General features: G+C 36.9%; 1 protein-coding gene across 5 annotated transcripts in view; it reads right to left on the reverse strand.

Moving 5' to 3' along the window:
• Positions 1 to 21,207, reverse strand: part of LOC120083551 (HEAT/U-box domain-containing protein) — a 36,614-nt gene that overhangs the window by 11,929 nt on the left and 3,478 nt on the right. For 2 of the 5 annotated variants that reach the window (XM_039039355.2, XM_039039354.2), the window contains exons 4-12: positions 17,611 to 17,688; positions 10,102 to 10,193; positions 9,002 to 9,104; positions 7,140 to 7,292; positions 6,013 to 6,677; positions 5,395 to 5,860; positions 4,391 to 4,917; positions 3,025 to 3,754; positions 1,610 to 2,306 (exon numbers count right to left, since the gene is read on the reverse strand). In XM_039039355.2, the coding sequence (XP_038895283.1) occupies positions 1,610 to 2,306; positions 3,025 to 3,754; positions 4,391 to 4,917; positions 5,395 to 5,860; positions 6,013 to 6,677; positions 7,140 to 7,292; positions 9,002 to 9,104; positions 10,102 to 10,193; positions 17,611 to 17,688 (3,511 nt within the window). Of the gene's footprint in view, positions 1 to 1,609; positions 2,307 to 3,024; positions 3,755 to 4,390; positions 4,918 to 5,394; positions 5,861 to 5,949; positions 6,678 to 7,139; positions 7,293 to 9,001; positions 9,105 to 10,101; positions 10,194 to 17,610; positions 17,700 to 21,207 lie in introns of all 5 variants that reach the window. The other 3 variants (XM_039039352.2, XM_039039351.2, XM_039039356.2) reach the window with 2 other exon arrangements.

The raw sequence follows: 21,207 nt of genomic DNA on the forward strand, positions 1-21,207 counted from the left end.
GGAGATTATTTCAGGCTCCTAATCAATGAAATTCTTCCGTGTAATCAAGAACCAAATGAGTGCCTTGCTTGCAATGTTGGTACTGATTATACGAGATTTGTTAGTAGTTTAAAGGAAGAAACCTTTTCTTCATTAGCCTTAACATTTTCGGCCAACTTTTGATAGGCGGTTTGCCATAATAGTGTCGGTTGTTTTGTAATTGCTCCCACCAAGCTGATGCACCTCGAGTTAGTTTTGAAGGCCACTAATTTTACCTTTTTGTCTCCTGGGGCGTTAGCAAAATAAAAAAAAATTTCAACATTCTTGGCCCATTCCAAAAATTGTTCAATGTCCATCCTTCCTCCAAAGGTTGGTAAATCAATTTTCATTTTGTAGTCTTGACTTTCTTGGACATTTCTTTCAAACTCCATTCTTCTTGGTTGTCTTGGTCCATGAGCTTGCTGTCCAATGTAACCAAAATCGCCTTCATCAGATGACTCCGAATCTTCCATCATAAACCCTGGTCTCAAGTTGCCAGGAAGTCTTCCCAAATTCTGGTTTTCTTCAATTCGTCACAGATTGTTGTGTGGCAGCCGTACTCTTTGAACTTCTTGGCGTTCTTGATTGTTTGCTTGGTCTTCACACACGATTGCCGCTTCTCTTGGATGATTTTGATTATGAATGAGGAGCACTTGATTCATTTGCAAGGTCAGTTGGGCGACAAAACCCTCAATCGACTGCAAGCGACGACCGAGGGAGGAGGCTTCCCCTTCCATGATGATGTGATGAACTTAATCCAGCTGTGAACAATGTTCCCCTTCCAGCTAGGATCAATGCTCTGATACCACTTGATGCAAATCAAGATATCTCCAAGAACTTCTTTTATTGAATATTGAATAATGAGTTTAACAACAAAGCTCAAGCCATATATATAGGCCGAGGGTTTAAGTGAAGGGAATTCAAGTGGGCCTCAAGCCCAATAAGGATGGGGTTTGATAAAACTAAGTAAAAGAGTATTTACATTGGGTAAAAATGCTATTAGTTTAAAACAAAAACAACCTAAGAAATACAAGAAACAGACCAAGAAATACAAGAAATTCCAAGATTAATGAGATTCTGCATCAGACACTACCTAAAATCCTTCACAGCCTTGTGAAGTCCTCAACAACCTCTATTTATAACCAAGGCACGGCTAGCTAATTACTACTATGCCCTTACTGATATCATACCAATCTTACCCATGTACCCCTAACAAGTGCTCTCACAATTTCACAATGCTCTCTCTTTACAAAATACATTTTTCTAGTTGGTCGCAGATGCACCTCTTTCAAAAAGATGATGACGTGGCATCCACTTTGGATGCTACTTCAAATGCAAAGTAAAAAGAGAGATGAGAAAAAATGAAGTGCTATGTTTTACTTGTTACCCAATGACGTGGTTAACAGAAAAAAGCATTTTTTAGATTTTTAGGAAATATACTTGCAACTGCAGCAAGCCTGATTTCTACAACCATCCCCAAGACAAGAAAAAAGAAACAATTCAACAAAAAGAAACACATGTAAAATTTAAATGTAATCAAAACATTCCTGTCCATGGTCCATCAGTTAATGTCAATTACTTCGACACATACCTTGTCCAAGCTGCCATTCATTCAATGATGGGAATAAAAGGACTCTCTGGAGCCAACCCTCGGCAGCATTTTGAATAATATTTTCCTTCAAAGAGCCCTCTCCAGGGCATGAACCAGAATCATCAAATGTAAAGTTTGTTTCACACATCGGGTGGACAAGATAACTCACAATCAGTGGAAGAATCCTTAAACAGTCGATATTCACTGCTTCACCAATGAAAAGTCTACTAACAGCCAACTCAAACAGTGAACTAGCTTTGTCTTTCCCCCATATGTTCTCTTTTAATAAACTGAAAAGAAAAGATGTAAGAGCTCTCAAGAATGGTTCTTGAATATCTTCTAGCAAGGAAACTGGATAAGGCCAAATATTGACGATGCTTTGAGCAGCTCTGCTACTGTAGAGAAGAGCCCCATCCAATAACATGTTGAAGGTGGAATCCAACAAGCTTTCATGTGAACAGCTCCTTTTAACATAAGCACAAAATAAAGGAAGGAAAGAGCCTCTAGCATTACCTCCTGGCCACTTCCATGTGCATAATATTTCAGCCACCAGCCAAGCACGAGAAGTAACCTCATTCTTTGTCGTCTTGCCAAGGCAAGAAGAAGAATTTTCAACTTGACCAGATAAAAGTTTCTCAAGTCCAATCTTTGACATAAGCATGCTTACTAAAGAAACAAGCTTGTGATTTCCAGATTTCTGCATATCAAACATTGATATATTTAACGTTCAATGCTAAACATCTCATTTCAGCTTTTACAACAGAAAATACGGTTTTGATCAGAGATTTGATAATCAATTATCAATCACTTAATTACTTAAATGGAGGGAAAGAAAATGCATTAAAGAAGAAATGCTTGACAGGATGTTGCCTAGGCAGTGTATGACTTGGTACTCCTAGAAGGACCAGGATTGAGTAGAGGGGATGTGTCCATACCTTGTTTGAATTTCTCACTAAATCATAAAATGAAAAAATGTGCATCTTTCACTTTCATATTCGAGCTAATGGTGAAAGTGAAAAGTGATTGCTATTTTATTGACATAGTGCGTCTACCAAGCAAAATAGAAGGAAAACAATGGATGATCACATATCCTATGTTTAATACGGGTAATCAGCCCAATAACACACAAGGGGGACCTATACACGCAGTTATACATGCAAATAGTTTTTTTTCTTTCGTTTTTTTTTTTTTTTTTTTTTAAAAAAATAATAAAATCTAAAAACTGGTATATATTTAAATTGTTATAGAAAAATATAGAAAGAAATGGTCAAACTTAAATGAAATGCTAAAAAATTAATCAACCTTGATTGTTACCAAGCTTCAGACCATGAGCTTCACATCCAATATCCACAATAGTTTTAACTGTCAATTGTCATGAAGAAAGAAATGGTATAAAATAAACAAAGTCCACTCACGTGAATATCCAAGCCAACGTTTTTCATATTTGAAGCAGCCAATTCATTTGGAGCCATGAAGTCGGGAGCAATCCAGAAAGGCCACGTATCATCCTTGATCAAAAGCTGATCTAACATATATTGTTCTTCTAAGTGATCCTGAGAGATTTGATCCAGAATTTCAAGCATCCACTGGCAGCACAAAGACACAATTTCTTCACTATCTTCACTGAAGATGGCAGACCGAATAAACTGAATCAAGATACTTCCATATTGTTTTCTGTCGTGTGCTCTACAGCTCTTCCAAAACTGTTTTGTTATCTTTTGGCGTAGAGCACGCACACATTCACCAAAATGCAACCTTGCTTTCCTTTCTTCCTTATATTTGTCATCAAGCATATCATCCTGTTTTCCTTCTATACTACAATTCCAGTCAATAGCATATATAGTAGCTAAAATACTAGGAAGTGGATAATTCTCTTCACCTAGGTTGTATAAGCAAAAGATGCAGCGGTCAAGTACTTCTAGAGCAAAATGTGCCATCGCAACAACCTCTGAAGAACTTGTGGACTTGGGGAAAGAGTTTCCAGGCCTAGATATAAATAAAGAACTAGAATTTCTTGCCCAAATTAAAGGAGAGTGCAATAAGAAACTAACTAACTTCTGAAATACCGCCTCAAATATAGCAATCAAAGCATCTCTTGACACAAAAGAAGAGCAATCATTCCATAGAGAACCACCCAAAACAGAACTGCACATAAGAGAGACGGTTAGGATTAAAACATAATAATCATAATTGTGGAGGACTCTACTAAGGATAAGACTTATTTTGCAAGAGTTATTTCATTTCCCAAAAACAAGCAACCTCCTATTGATCTTCAGAAGCACGCAAAAAAGAAAGTTGGAAATTGTTTAGCCATTTCATGTGTGTGCACACCCGAATATACATACATTTCCATACATAAATACACACGAAAAGCCTTTTCGAGAAACATGGCCCTATCAATCCTGAGAAGATGGAAAATTAAACCTCCAATATTATCATCTGAATCATGAGATTTAATTCCCACTCAAGGAGGTAATGTATCCAGCACTCTAGCCCATGGTTGTACGACTATGCAGTTAATAAGAGAAGGGGGACGAGAAAAAACTGAGAGTAAACTGTACAGTTTCTTATATATAAAAACCAGTTTTAAGAAACAAGTGAAACGGAGATGCTTTTTTCCATGGGCCCAACCAACTGAGATAAAAGATTAAATCAAAGTTAACTAGTAGCTATGAAATGGTTCAAAATGTGCACCATGCCATTTCTGAATCTGTAAAGGTATTTGTTTTTTAAACATATTTAGGTATAACGATTATAAGAAGAGATCTGTAGTTTACATACCATAAAAAATCTGTAAATGAGCTTCTGAACGGAGCATGGGATTGAGCTATGGCAACAGCGGCAGATTCCAAATGCTCATGATGCCAGTCCCCAAGATTAGCCTTCTGCCAAGTACGGGTCTTTCTTGTATCACTATTTGTAATTTTTACTCTTGCTCTGTCTAAAAGCTTTGCCAAGACAGCTAGACTTTCGGAGTTCATGGACTCAACCACAACTTCAGTATGATCTAGATTAGTCGAGTAACTGATCACAGAATGCCATTGATCAGAGAAATGTTCATCATCAATTAGTGCAAGCAAGAGATCTAATCGAGCACTAGCAGAGCTATTATTTCCTTGCAAACACCAAGGAACGAAAACTTCATTAAATAATTGCATGAATTGCCTTGCCTCCACATCTTGGGCCTCAACGCCAGAAAACTGACTAGAGGACATTCCATGATTATGAATAAATAATTCTTGAACAACCTTGCGAGGTCCAAAAACAGACACCGCAGCAGATAGAAGTCTCACACCATCTGAAGAGTCCTGGTGTCAACAAAACAAGAATAATATAGTTTGAGTAATATATACTTAAAAGTTCAATTGTGGAAAAAGGCATACGATATTAAAGCCTTTTATGCTTCAAGTGTGATTTTATGTGGGACCAAAAAGGCAGTCACAGAAACTGTGAGGTACACACCATCCGCATTACATCTAGGCATAAGTAAGATAACTGATAATTAGGTAAAAAAAAGTTCAAAATAAAACTTCTTAAAGAATTCTGGAACAAGAGTTCGATAAAATCAAATCAGCAAACTAGAATGAAAAATTCATATGCTAGGGTTTTCCTTTAGAATAATGTTTCGACTAAAATTTGATCCAATGTAACTATACTATCTAGACGTATAAAACATTCGCAATCTGAAGTATTTTAACTACCACATCCAAACATAACAAAGGTGTGAGTGCAAAGAACAAATACTTTGAAAAATACCTCCAAAAAGTATGAGGTATTTAACTTACAAGTGATCGAATGATGGGGAAAGTATTTGCCAGTGTTGGTCCTACCAAGAGAACCAAGGGCCAGGTATCATCCTTGTCCATAGAAAGTTGCTCCAATTCTAATATAAATCCTATAATCTGTTCTACAGTTTCCGAGGCTACTCCTATACTTTCTGTCAACTGGAACATACTAATACAGTTCTTTTGAAATTCCATAGCAAAGACGGAAAGTAGATCATGGTTCACTAAGTGGATGCCGGATAGAATTTCAACAATGCATTTTCTCAGATCTTGTAAATAGCTCATCGGATACTTTATACTTGGTATTTCCTCTGCCATCTTGTTATTGAAGGGTGCATCTTTAGAGACAGCCCTGTCTTGATTCTTTAGACATTGAACATGTAAGTAATCCTTCCATAAAAGCTTAACAAGAATGACATCAACGAGGGTGACTTGAAAGTGAGCCAAGTCATCTCCATTGCAGAAGCTGGGAGAAAAAAACAAAACAAATTATGAATCAAAGGTTAAAGCTTAATTCAAATACATCCAGTTCTGAATAAAGTGGCTGTAAAGAACCTTGTACAAGGAAAGAAATGATCTCCCATTCTAAAGTAGCAAGGTGAAGAAACTACCACCCACCTTGATGCATTCCGAATCCCCCTAAGAAAACATTCTTTAAACGACTGGAAAAACGCGAGCCTTTCTGCACTTGAGGAATGTAATGGGTTCCTTCCAACCCATAAGTTCTCAAAAAAATCGAGAAGAAATTTCTCCCCTCCTACAGCACGAGGTGGAACTGTGTCCAAAAATAAAATTAAAGCTGGGTAAGAAATCTGCTGGGATCCAAAGCACCCATTTCTAAGAAAATTCCAAAATCTATTCAGTACAGTTTTCTGAACATTCACATATGTCCAACAGTTGGGCAGCCTTTTAGAAAAAAGTAACACTGTGTCCCACATTGATGAATGGCAAGAAGGATCTTTCTCCTGAAAAGCACCGAGGATAGAACCGGCAATAGTTTTCATGTTCTGTTCCTTAAAAGCATGAGGAATATTTTTGACAAGGCTCCTTAAGACTGTATAGGTAGCAGAACGGACAATGGTACTTTTGGACTTCAACAGGTCTATAAAGTATTTGTGCTCAGTGAACAATTTTTCAGCAAACGAAATAGCAGTCTCCCTAGACCTAGACTTGGAAGCATGTTTTGTTTCACCACTGCTTTTCCCAGTTCCTGATCTTTCAAACCGCACACTCACTAAGACATCAATTAATGTGGCTAGAGCAAGCAATGTTGAAGAGATAACCTGCATTAAAAGACAGAAGACAGAAGACAGCAACAAACAGCATAAGGGCACAACTTAAAACAAAACTAAAATCACCAAGCAGAAGTTAGCAGCATTTCCAATTACGCAACAGGAAACTTGATATAAAACAAAAGGGAAACTTGATATAAAACAATAAAAAGAGAAAACACAACCAAACGAGAGTATCTAACATGAAATCAAAATATTAGGAATGATCTTTGTTCCAGAAGCTATGACTTTGAGGTGGTAAAGCCCCATCAATCCAGTAGCACTATTACTAGGCAATACCACAATGCAGACAGATATTTAATTAAAAATAATATGGAAACAAAGGAAGGAGAAAATAATTCATATGCATGCCTGTGCTATGACAAATAGGATATGATCCGTTGATATATAGTCAACTCTTGTAATAGACAAACATGGAGCAGAACCAAAGAGAGGGAGATGTTGAAAGCATACCTGCTGGTGCATCTCTTCTAATTCATCTTTAGCAACTGCCTTATCCGACAAAGTATCTGGTGTGAGCTTCAAGTTTTCCTCCAGGTACATAAATATCTCAGTTGTACATAAAATTAAAGCATCTACTCTCTTTTCCTGAGCAGGAAATGCTGCCTGCAGTTCACAATTGGTTTAAAGCTAAGACTATCAAAAGGTTTCATAAGAAATGAATTGAAATTCCCCCCCCCCCCCCAAAAAAAAAAACAAAACAAAACAAAATTGTTACTTCCACACATAGTTGGAAATTGCATCATTCCACTGGGTATTTTTTAGTCAGTATTGATGCTTTATCTATTAATTATAAATTCCTTGTTTGATTAGATAGAAATCAAGCTGTTCATAGATTGAAAGAAAAATGGTTTAAATCCTATTTTGCTCCCAAACTAATTTATTATATTTTGGTCCATAAACTTTCAAAATATTTATTTTAGTCCTTGAATTTTCAAGTATCTTCAATTTGGACCTCCAAACTTTTAAGATGTCTATCTAGTCCTTAATCTTTAAAAAAAAAAAAACAACTATTTTTGTCCTTATTTTTATTTTTAATTTAACGACATAGCTTTGAGTATGTGAGTATGTTAATAGGAGCATGAATTCACGCCAAATAAGTGAGTTGGACAAATTGGATTTAAGGTAAAAATTAACATAACAAGGACCAAATTCAAATAGAATAAACTTTGGACTAAAAGAATGAGATTTAAACAAAGGAAAAAAAGATAGATCAAAGAATATTTAGCGTTCAATGGGAATTAAAGGTAATCATCAGTCCACACACTGCAGTATGCCGCCAACTCAGATTAGGGAACAGAGTGGAATCAATTGAGGTCCCAAAGAAAACCACATGAATGCCCAACTACACGCACTATAGTCTCATTCAGTAATGATATTTCCATTTAGCATAACCAAACTAAAAGAAAAGAAGTTTCTGGCAACTGCCTTTTGTAATTCATAAAATTGACCAAGATTTTTTGGCATACAAAACAAAGAATTTGCTAAACTTCCGAATGTTTTAAAGTTAAATGTATGTCAAATGGGCCTACATTTGTGACGTGCATAGTATTTTGCATTTTGTCTAGCAACACAATAGAGGTAGTTAGAGTCTAGACACTAACAAAAAGCATCTAGATCATCTTTTATTATTCTGTATATAAAAGAGCTCTCGTTTCACTTATTTTGAGCATTAGTCTCTTTTCATTTCTTCAATGAAAGGTCTTGTTTCCTTTCAAAAAAAAAAAAAAAGTTCTCTTTAAAAAAGCTAGAGCCAAAAATTCTGAAACTGCATGGTGCTTGCACATACATTATGCATTTGATTGATCAAAGTACCCAATTTGGAATTGTGAACCCAAATCTTTGGAGGTTCAAGTGTGAACCTTGCTCTATCCATGCACCCTCCCTCTAAAATCATCACTAGTACTATAAAAGAAAATGCTAATTGGTGACAGCAGTGTTTTCTAAAGCTCAAGGCAATAAATTGCAATAGCCTTCTTGGGCTTAAGCGCAAGGCGCAAAAAAAAAAAAGCACGGACTTTTTTTTGTGAGATGCACTATATATAGAAGTAATACATGAAGAGAAAGCATAGTTGAAGTGGAAATATGAAAAAAAAAAAAAAAAAAAAAAAAAAAAAAAAAAAAAACCCCTAGATACAAGAAAATTTGTATTTAGCCTTAATAAATTTGATTTTTTTTTATTTAATAAAGAAGGAAAAACCTCAATTATCACTATATTTTAAAAATAATGAAAAAGCCCCAAGGGCTTAAAGCCTTAGGGCACGCATCTGAGAGGGCTTTTTAAAACACTGGGTAACAGTACGTTAATAACAAACCTGCAATGACTGCATTGCACTTTGAGAGACTTCAGAAACTGAATCAAATTGAGAAAACCACCATGGCCCCATCAAAGATTTCAGATGTGGAGCTATCTCTCTCCTGAGGAATAAAAGAAATCCCACAAGCTAAGTTAGAGCCTAAGCCTAATGGCTGAATGAATTGATTAGCTATACTACATTAATCAGATCTGTCAAACTAACCATTGAACATGTTACATAATTGAGTTCTGCCAACCCACCATTGAAAGTGTAAATATCCAAATCCAACAAGCATAAGTCACAAGGTATTAAACAAGAAGATTTGGTGCATGTTAAAGGCATTTCTTTATCAGCAATCATAGGAATGAGGAGCAAATTAGTCCATATCAGATTCTACTTATATTAGAATACTTATCTATGATCTTCCTAGCTAAAGGCAACTTTGGAGCCTTTTCTCTTCCAGTGGCCTCAAGTTGGTGTGAGGCTTCACTTTACAAAATCCTAAATTAGCATGACCAAGAATTGCTAATATACTAGTCTTAGTAAAGTATAACAAAATAAAATCACCCCTATCAATTACCATTTGAACAAAAAATGTAAAAAAGATATCCTTAACATCGCTACTATAACTATTAATAAGATGACTTACACTATAAAGTTTTGTCTTCTAATCATTAGACGAAGCATAAAGACTTTAAGCCCCATTAGTCAATGCGCTTTCACAGAGATGCAAACCTCTTCCATGAGAGGTGCATGCCTATTACAGTTCAAAGGAGGCGTAGGTCTCAAAGCAAAAATTTAGGCGCTACCGGAAGCCTCAATAGCTTTTCTAATCATCATTCGTAACTCATAAGTGTCTTTACATTCAACAAATGCATTTCAAACAAAAAGTAGTTTATGTTGTGAAGCTCACCTACTACTTGTGATTAAGTGTCTTTACATTCAACAAATGCATTTCAAACAAAAAGTAGTTTATGTTGTGAAGCTCACCATTACTCTACTTGTGATCTAGAAGCTTAACATCAAACTACACAAAGGTTCTGAGATCAACATTTTACTCGTGCAGAAGTGGAGGTGATATAAATCTGGGAAGGGGCCCAAGGAAAGGAAGTACATACCCAGCAGCCATGACAAGATTGGTCATTGTGTCATGTGTAGCACGTCGAACATCCCTATTATAATCCATCAACAGTTTCTTGTATTCAAATACCTTAAAAAGAAATGGAGAAAACCTTGTTAAAAAACAAAAAAGGTTTCAGAAATGACAACAAATTAAAATTGGCTGGTGGATAAAATAAGTTACTTTTCTCCACACAATGAAGACTATTTTTTTGTCAAATCTAAGAGCTCTTTTTTTCTTTCTTTCTTTCATTCTTTTTTTTTTTTTTTTCCTTTTCTTCTAACAAAACTGAAGACTTCCATTTAGGGATATAAAAGTACAAACAGTTGCATCCGAATGAGGGAGAGGGGGGAAAAAGCAACAATAAAGTAATCCTGAAGACACAGTTCAACCTAAAAAGAAAAATTAACTGGAAGTTATATTATCACAAGGAACTTCAATGAAATTATTTCTAAACAAAAATATATTATCTCAAGAAATTCCGTACTCCTCACTACTCAATTTCCCCTTCACCTCTGATTTCTATTCTATCAAATCACCTCCCACACCCTCATGATAAGAGTCTAATAACACATTAAAGGACAATTGCTAATGTATGCAACCTAAACACTAAATCAAAATTAAATAAGAAAATGAATGAATACACTGTGTCGTCAATACAAAACCAAGCTTAGTTGAACATATAGAAGTAGGGGGCTGAAGGGTAAAGTTAAAGGGAGAATAGGTAAGGATTTTCTTTCTAAAGAGAGTCCTGACGTTGTAGTGTTATTGGAGACAAAGAGAAGTTTTTTTGTCGCAAGTGGATCAGTAGTATTTGGAAGAGTAGGCGGATTGATGGGAGAGTCTTGATTCATTTGGTTCTTCTGGGGGCATTTTGATTATGTGGAAGAATTCTTGTTGCATTCTCGAAAAGTGGCTGGAGGAGATTTCTCTCTCACTATTTCCTTTTATGACCCAGGGGGCGAGAAGTTCTGAGTGTCTGAGGTTTATGGTCCTCCAAGAATTAGAGGAAGATTATCCTTCTGGGATGAGTTGGGGAACCTTTTTGGTTACTGTGGTTCGAGATGGTGTGTGGCTGGTGACTTAGCAGTAGGATTACAAGTTCCATGGACAGTTCAATAGTTTCATGGATGAGAGTAAGTTGTTTGATCCACCTTTGCTAAATGGAAAGTTTACATGGGCCAATGGTAGGGCTGCTACCAGAGTTGGTTGATTTCTTCTTTATGAAGGTTGGATTGAGAGGCTTGGTAATCCCGGACATTCGAGGGAGCCAAGAGTTATATCAGACTATTGGCCTATAATTTTGTCTTCGGGTTCCCATAATCAGGGTGCGAGCCATTTCCACTTTGAGAACATGTGGCTTGAGCACCCTTCTTTCAAATCCAATATTTCTTCTTGGTGGAGGACACCGGTCCCTAGTAAATAGGAAGGTTACTGGTTTATGGGTAAATTGAGAGCTTTGAAAAGGATTCTTAATTCATGGAATAGAGACGTTTGTGGGGATATTAAGCTTAAGAAGTAGGAGATTCTTACAAGGATTGAGGAGATTGACACATAAGAGCTGGAGAGCCCATTGGATCCCGACATGAAAGGGATTCTCTAAAAGGGAGTTTGCTGAGGTTATTAGAAAAGAGACTATAAGCTGGAGTCAGAAGGCTAAAAGCCTTTTTCTCTCCCTAGTTCCCCTTAGAGTCAAAAAAAGGATTACTAGGAGTGACTCATAGTGATCATTTATCAAAGAATGACTCTGGTTATCAACACAAGCTTCTTCTACAAGGTTGCTAGTGGAAGATGAAATAAGAATCACATAGGTCCTTTACTTTTGGACAATGGGGTGTTGACTAGTAAGGATGAAGAGATGTAGAGGAGGTCCTTTCCATTTTCTCCAACCTTTTGAGCCCTCCAGTGCTCCCCAAGCCGTTTGTGCAGGGAATTAATTGGTTTACCATTTGAAACAGGAATGGTGAGGATTTAGTGGCCCCTTTTACTCTGGAAGAAATTAAGAATGTGGTTTTTTGGGAGTGATAGAAGTAAATCGTCGAGCCTGGATGGCTTCTTGAAGGTATTTTATCAAGATAATTGGGAGCTTCTCAAGGATGAGTTGAAGGTGTATTTAAAAAATTCTTTGAGAGCAGCATTTTGAATTGATCTATTTCTGAAACGTTTGTGTGCCTCATTCTGAAGAAAGAAAATGCAGAGAGGGTTAAGGACTTCAGACCTATTAGTGTTAATACAAGTATTTATAAGATTATAGCCAAAGTCCTTGCAAATCGTCTTAGGAAAGTGCTCTCTTGACTATTTTTTATTCTCAAGGTGCTTTTATATCCGAGAGACAGATCCTTGATCAGGCTTTTATTGTCAATGAGGCTATTGAGGATTATAGAGCTAATAAGAAGCAAGAAGTGATTTTTAAAATTGACTTCGAAAAGGTGTATGACCATGTTGATTGAGACTTTTTTAGACAAGGTGTTGGATAAGAAAGGTTTTGAGTATAAATGAAGAACGTAGAGGTGGAATTGTGTCAGGAGTGTGAACTACTTGATCCTTGTTAATGGAACTCCAAAGGCGTCAATTACGGCTTATAGGGGTCTGAGACAAGGAGATCCTCTTTCTCCCTATTTGTTCTTGCTTGTTGTGGACATTCTGAGCAAACTCATTCTGAGGGGGTGGAAGGTAACAACATCCATCCCTTTAAGGTCAATTCGAAGGAGGTGGCTTTATCTCACCTTTAGTTTGTGGATGACACCATGCTATTTTGTTCTGGCAAAGAGGAATCCTTTAGAATTCTTAATCACTTGTTGGGGTTCTTTGAGGCTATGTCTGGGCTTAAAATCAACAGGAACAAGTGTTAGATTTTGGGCATCAATTGTGATCAAGAGAAACTTAGGACCGGGGCAGGTGCTATTGGTTGTGAAGTAGGATCCTTTCCTTCTTCCCCTTGGTCTTCCCCTTGGAGGGAATCCGAGAACTATCCCTTTTCCGGATTCTCCGGTTGAGAAGATTGGGAAGAGGTAGTTTCGTGGAAGAAGGCCTTCTTTACCAAAGCTGGTAAACTTACTGATGTAATAGGATTTGGGTAAAGTAGTAAATTCAAAATTAATCTTGGTTAACCCTAGATTAGTTACATTTTAATTCCCTTTTAGTTATCCTATCTTACCTATAAATAGGAATCATTCTCTTGTATTTTCACAACTTTGATCATTGAATAAAATTCCTACTTGGTGATACATCAAATATAATGTAATAGGATTTGGGTAAAATAATAAGTTCAAAATTAATCTTGGTTAATCCTAGATTAATTACATTTTAATTCCCTTTTAGTTATCCTATCTTACCTATAAATAGGAATCACTCTCTTGTATTTTCATAACTTTGATCATTGAATAAAATTCCTACTTGATGATACATCAAATTGGTAAAATCAAAGCTCCACGATTTTGGGGACTCCAACGATGGGTAAGAGCAATGCCAACCCCAGCAAAGGGAAGGATGCAAAAACCCTCCCCGAGCAGATCGAAACCCTTTCTCCAAGATCAACTACTGCCCAATTGTTGGTTGTAGAAGAGTCAACGGGAGAAATGAAATCAAGCATCAATGAAATGAATGTAGCAATGGCCAGAATGTCAAGACAGATGGATTTAGTCTTGGCTAACCTTCCTCAACGAGCAGAGGAAAACAGAGGGGATGAACGAAGAAGACCTACCCAAATAGCTGTGGGAAGAAGTCTTAGAGAAAATATCAGAGGCAATTGGAACTCACAGGAGAGGAATCACTTAGTTTTTCGAGCTCTAAGATTCCAAGAACCCATCTAAGAAGTTCAAGACTCTGAATTTCCATCATTCGAAAGCAAAGGCGGTAAACCAGTCTGAGCAAGAAGGCGAGATTTTCAGAAATATTATGACCATGTTCAAGAAGAAAGACAACAAGACAACGAGATGAAAATCGACATACCTTCGTTCAGTGGCAACTTGGATTTAAAAACCTTCCTCGACTGGATAATGAGTGTTGAGAAGTCTTTCGATTATATGAACACACTAGAACACAAAAAGGTAAAATTAGTTGCCTTCAAGTTGAAATCAAGGGCATCGGCTTGGTGGAATCAAATTCAGTTGAATAGAAAACTGATTGGCAAAAGTCCAATTAGAAGTTGGCCACCGATGTTGAAGATGATGAATACCAGATTCTTGCCACCAGATTATGAACAGATTCTTTATCAACAATATCAGAAAAATGAACGAAAGAACCAAACAGTGGCTGACGTAGAGAGAGATTTCATAGGTTGGGTGCACGAACAAGGATAAATGAAAGCGAGAATTATCAAATAGCACGGTTTGTTGATGGTCTAAAAGAAGAAATACAAATTCAAAATGATCTTCAGCCAATTGATTCTCTAGATAAAGCCATCACGATAGCCACTTAAACTGAACAGAAAATGGAAAAAAAGGCTGCAAAAGCAGAGGAAAACCATCTGGGGAAAACCTTTCAACAATTATCCACGAAGAAATACAGAGGCTAGCAAGCAATTCCAATTTGGCAGCACTTCAAGAACAAAAAATAAAGAAGATGAGCCGAGTGAAAATGGTCAAATGTGCGAGGAAGAGCTCATTTTGGAAGAAGAAAAAATTAAAGAAAAAGAAAATGAAACTATTTTCAAATTGGAGAGTGTGCAACTAATTCAGGGGAGAAATTGACGTCAAAAATTGAGGAAAATTGGGAAACCCACACAAATTTTCATTTGGGTACTTTGGCGATATTGCCAACAAGGCAAAAGTGGCCGAACATAAATACCCAAAGAAAAAGTAAGAAGAAGATCGTAGGCTAAAGAAGGAGATAACCGAAAGCTTGTTGACACCTCATTCGTAATCATTCATGAGAAAGAAGAAGGTGAAGTAGCTTTGTCGGAGGAGAACGTTCACGCTGTCGGATAGGAGCACCAGAAGTTGGTCGTCGCAACGTTATCGAATGAAGAAGAGATCGTCACAGCCTCATTGGAGCCGCTCGTGGTCGTCGTCGATTCGTTGAGTCTTGCAGAGGAAAACAATTTGGAGACTACTGACGCTAACACCAATTCGAATTCGGCTGTCCATGCCTCATCGGAGAAGGATTTGTCCATAAACATTGAAGCAAAAAAGAAATGGGTGGCAGCTCTTCAATTTCACAATGAAGAAGAAAGGATCATAAAATCAGGGGCATTTTTTATATTTTCCACCAAAACCCTAATGGACCTAGTGGGCCATTCAAATCAGAAGTTTCAATTTCAATCTATTTACAGAATTGAAAAATTGATGGTTAATTTCCATTCCATTTGGACGAGATTTTCATGGAGAATTATTTTAATTCCCACTTGGATTTGGGAAATTTTACGTTGAGAATTTTCAGTTGGAGTCTATCACACTCAAAAGCAATTTTCATTTTAAAACTCGAGGATGAGTTTTTTTTGGGAGGGGTAGAATATGATGTAATAGGATTTGGGTAAAATAGTAAATTCAAAATTAATCTTGGTTAATCCTAGATTAGTTACATTTTAATTCGTTTTTAGTTATCTTTATTTTAAAAAGGAAACAAGCCTCTTCATTAATAAAATTAAATGAGACTAATGCTCAAAGTACAAGAGAGTTATACAAAGAGCATAAAACATAAGACCTATGGATCAGGAGGCGAATCTGGACATCTCAACTAGGTTGACACCCCCTTAGCGCCCTCATCATTTCCTACAATCTAATCTCAATATACAAGTATTCAAGGCAAAAGCACTTCTCTTACAATGGTCGAATAAAGATACCAAGAAAGACAGTTTCCATCCAACAAAAACTACAACAGAACAACAAAGAAAAGCAAAACAGACTGAAGCAAGAGCAAACTATACAGTAAAGATAAATGCTCGCCAGCTTAAGCAAAATTCTTGAATGGATTAAGCCTTGAATTGCTTGGATTGAATGCACCACAAGAAGCATTCCGACGGGCAGCTTCAAAGCGATCTGACCAGCCAAAGAATTTATCATGAAACACTCTTTGATTTCTCTCAAACCACAATTTAGCCAACAAAGCCTTGACCACATTGATCCACAGTTCCCTTTCCTATCTTACCTATAAATGGGAATCATTCTCTTGTATTTTCACAACTTTGATCATTGAATAAAATTCCTACTTGGTGATTCATCACTTGCTTCAGCCAAATTGATGTTGAGTGGTATTCCCATTCATTATCTTTCCCTTTTTCAGTCCCCTAGTTCGGTGTGCAAGAATATGGAAAAGCTCATGAGAGACTTCGGGGTGGATGAAGGGAGAGGTTCTCATTTAGTTGGTTGGGAGGTGATTAGGAGATCTATCAGCAAGGGGGGCTTGAGTTCGGAAATCTAAGGTTACACAACAAAAGTCTATTGGTTAAATGACTTTGGTGCTTTTTCTATGTGGCACAGGGTTATTATTAGTAAGCACGGTCGCCATCCGTTTGAATGGTTGTTTAAAGGGGTTAGAGGTGCATCTCGAAATCTGTGGAAAGATATTTCTCTTAAGCTCCCTTCTTTCTCCCTTCACGTTCTTTGTGTTGTTGGGGAAGGCAACGTAATTTTGGAAAGATCAGTGGTGGGGGATAGACCCCTCTATTCTGTGTTTCCTCATTTATATCATCTCTTCCTACAAAATTTGCCATGTTTCTGATTTCTTGGTTTGGTCTGGGAGCTTGATGTCTTTCTCCTTTGGTTTTCGTCATCCTTTGTCCAATAGGGAAACGACAGAGGTAGCCTATTTGTTGATTTATTTTTAGGTTGGGAAGAAAGGATTTTCACGTTTGGAGTCCTAATCCTATAGAGGGTTTTTCTTGTAAATCCTTTTTTTGGTTGTTGTTGTTGGATCCCTCTCCCAGTAGAGAGTCGTTTTTTTAAAGGCTTTAGAGGATTAAGGTACCTAAGAAGGTTAAGTTCTTTACCTAGCCGTGTGAATACTACTAATAGGCTTTTGAGGAGGAAGTCTTCGATTACGGGGCCTTTTTGTTGTATTCTCTGTCGAAAGGTGGAGGAACACATGGATCACATTCTTTAGAAGTGTTAGTTTGCGAGATTCGTGTAGAACTGTTTCTTCCAAGAGTTTGACTTTGAGTTAGCTCGCCAAAGAGATATTCAGGAGTCGATTGAGGAGTTCCTTCTCCATCCACCTTTCAAGGAGAAAGATCGGTTTTTATGGCTAGCCGGGGTGTGCACTATTTTGTAGGACATTTGGAGAGAGAGTAACAACAAAGTTTTTAGTGGAGTGGTGAGGGGCTATGGTGATGTGTGGTCCTTGGTGAGGTTTCATGCTTCTCCTTGGACTTTGGCTTCGAAGACTTTTTGTAATTATCCTCTAGGTAGCATCTTATTTAGTTGGAAACCCTTTCTTTAAAGGGGCTTCTTGGGCTCTTTTTTTATGGCCCTAGTATTCTTTCATTTTTTCCTCGATAAAAGTAGTTGTTTCTCTAAAATAAATAAATAACAATAATAAAAAAGAAACATATAGAAGGGAAGAGACATACCCATTGTGGAATAACTGATGCAGCGTCTTTCCCAGATTTCTGCTTAAGATGTTCAGACAAAGAGGCCAATGCTTTAAGCTGTTGAAAATCTAAAAGCAAATTAGTTCTCAATAAAGAACCCTTATAATTTTAATAATAAAAATAAAGAAAGATGAATGTGAACATCAATCACACAAAGAAGCTCAACAGGTTTCCTCTACAACATGTATGGTCAGTGAAAATTTGATGCCAAGGACCTAGCCAAACTCTATTCATAGTGGTGCTTTCAAATGCATGAGTGTCACGACTAACTTTGAACTTAAAAGATTCCTACACTCTACCTCACCTTTCACATGCTAAAAGTACTCATTGCAATTGGTCCATTATTCCTATCACTATGCTCCCATACTAAATTCAGGGGAAAATGGAATGTGGTCATAGAATCCCGTTCCAAGAAGCAATCACTTTCTCTAAACAACAAGTGGTACAAGTGTAATACTGCATTTATGTGCAATCGTTGAGATAGCAAAGCAAAAAATTACCTTAACCATGTTTTTTTCCTTTTATTTCCATTAAGAAGATAACAACTAATATTTTGAACGCACAACAGTAGTAATGTAGTTCGGTTATAGCATTTTGTTGATTTATGCAAATATGTTATTTTATTTGGTTTTATTTGCTGTAATTATTCTTCAGGATTCTTTCCTTCTCTATCAATATTTTCCTTATTTCATTAAATCTGCATTCTATTTAAATTAGGGCTTTGTACCCTTGTAATAATAAGAAAAAGTGAAATAATTTCACATGGTATCATAGCCTCAAACAAAAAATCCTAACCCTAATTTTAGTATTGCCACCATTGCACTCAGCCCCTGCTGCCGTCGTCACGAGCCGTCACCATCAATCCGCTCGTTTTCCATTGTCATCAACTTGTGAACGTCAATTTCGCTCAGATCTTACGTGATTTCGCTCCTTCAAATCTTCATCATCGTCGTCTCTGATTTCGCTCCTTCAAATCTGTCGCTGATTTCGTGTGTTTCTGCGCTGTTTTCGCCTACCACCTTGGATCTGACGCGAGTGGAGGTTTTTCTCCCACGATTTCATCTCAGATCTGCTCGCTGGCACCACCAAACGACTACCTTTCCTCTTCTATCATCGTCAATCAGTTTTTCGACCATCGATATTTGATCTATCGCAAGTATTCTTGTTCTCTTCTGGTGAGGCTATTGTTTTTGTGAGTTTTTTTTTTTTTTTTTTAATTTTTTAACTCTATTTTTGGTTAGTGGTGTTGTTAAGATCCAATAGCACATAACATGTCCTTCGAAAAATCATCAATGGCCAAAGTTTCCTACACTTGTCAACTTCCAAATGTCCAAATTACCACAATTCGACTTAATGGAGACAACTTCCTTCGTTGATCCCAAAGCATTCAAATGTATATTCGTGGACAAGGGAAGATTGGGTATCTTACCGGTGAAAACAAGGCACCGGCCAAGGCGGATCCATTGTTTGCTACTTGGGATGCTGAAAATTCCATGGTCATGATGTGGTTGGTCAATTCCATGAATGAGAAAATATGTTCTAACTACATATGTTATTCTACTGCAAAGGACTTATGGGACAATGTCAACCAAATGTATTCAAACCTTGACAATCAATCACGAGTACTAGAGTTGAATCTCATGATAGATGATATCCGACAAGGAGGAGATACAGTTACATAGTATTTTCACAAGCTGACAAGAATTTGGCAAGACTTGGACCTTTTTGAAAGTTGTGAATAGGAATCGACTAAGGATCAAGTACATTACAAGAAGGTGGTGGAGGACGATCGTGTTTACAAATTTCTCACTAGAATCAATGATCAATTCGATGAGGTTAGAAGTAGAGTTACTAGTAGAAAACCTCTCCCTTCCATCAATGAAGTTTTGTCTAAGGTTCGCAGGGAGGAAAGTCATCGAAGTGTTATGTTGGGCAAGAAAAGCAGACTTTGTTGAGAAATCTGCTATGATGATTGAAACCAAACCAATAAGGCTTCCCTGCCACCAAACAAACCTTGAATATGGTGTGATCATTGTAACAAACCCCGCCATACTCATGAGACTTGTTGGAAAATCCATGGAAAGCCTGCAAACTGGAAGAACAACAAGCCTGCAAACTGCACCTCCCATTGCTAATAGTGTCGACTCCAATCCATTTAGTAAAGAGCAAGTTGATCAACTACTGAAGTTGTTAAAGGTCAATTCGCCATCGGTTAATCCTAGTACTTCCTTGGCACAAACAGGTAACTGTCCTCGAGCTTTCTCTTGTCTTAATTCATCTCCTTGGATCATAGATTCCGGAGCTTCAGACCATATGAGTAGTACATCTCACTTTTTTTTTATTCATATTCCCCTTTGTATAGCACTAAGAAAATTCGACTTGCAAATGGTAGTTTCAATTCTATTGCAAGAAAAGGAACTATTCGTTTGACAGAAAAAAATTACATTACACTCTATGCTCCATGTCCCTAAATTAACCTGTAATTTATTATCTGTGAGTAAACTTTCTAAAGACACTAACTGTCATATTATTTTCTCTATAACTCACTGTTGGTTTCAAGACCAGGACTCGGGGGAGATGATTGGACGTGCTAGTCTACTTGATGGTCTTTACTACTTTGATGACTCTCTGACTAGTGATAAAAAAGTTCAGGGCTTAAGTTGTGTTAGTTCTCCCTTTGTTCAGGAATCAATTATGTTATGACATTTTAGACTAGGACATCCCAGTTTTTTCTATTTGAAGTTTTTGTTCCAAACTTATCTAAAAGAATTGATTGTTCAAATTTTCAATGTGAAAGTTGCATCTTTGCTGAAAATCATCGAGTCCCATATTTACCAAAATCTTACAAGGCCTCTAAACCATTTTACTTAATCCATAGTGATGTTTGGGTTCCCTCAAAAGTTTTGACACATAGCGGAAAACGTTGGTTTGTTACATTTATTGATGATCACACTCGATTAACGTGGGTTTACTTGTTTACAAAAAAGTCTAAGGTCAAATATATCTTTGTTCGTTTTTATAACATGGTTGAAAATCAATTTCAAACTAAAGTAAGCATTCTACACTTTGATAATGAAATTGAATACTTCAATGAATTTTTTTTATTGATTTCTTTAAGGAAAAGGGTATTTCTCATCAGTCCACCTATCGTGATACTCCCCAACAAAATGGTATTGTTGAATAGAAAAATAGGTATTTACATGATGTTGCTCGTACTACTATGTTTTATATGCACGTTACTCAGTATTTGTGGAGTGATGTAGTTCTCACGACTGCCTACCTTATAAATCGAATGCCTACTAAAATCTTGGATTTTAAAACACCTTTAAATCATTTTAAGGATTTTTTCCCTATTATCCGTATGTGGTCTAATTTACCGCTTAATGTCTTTAGGTGTACTACTTATGTTCATATCCCTAGTTTTTCTCGGTCTAAACTTGATCCTAGAGCCTTAAAATGTATTTTCCTTGGATATGCCTCTAATAGAAAGGGATAAGTGCTTTGACCCTCTCACTAGAAAATACATTGAAAGTATGGATGTGGTGTTTTTGGAAAACAAGCCTTTTTTGACAAAAA

This window comes from Benincasa hispida, chromosome 8 (genome assembly GCF_027475165.1).
Source record: "Benincasa hispida cultivar pf3 chromosome 8, pf3_genome.v1.1, whole genome shotgun sequence".
In the NCBI taxonomy this organism is placed as follows: domain Eukaryota; kingdom Viridiplantae; phylum Streptophyta; class Magnoliopsida; order Cucurbitales; family Cucurbitaceae; genus Benincasa; species Benincasa hispida.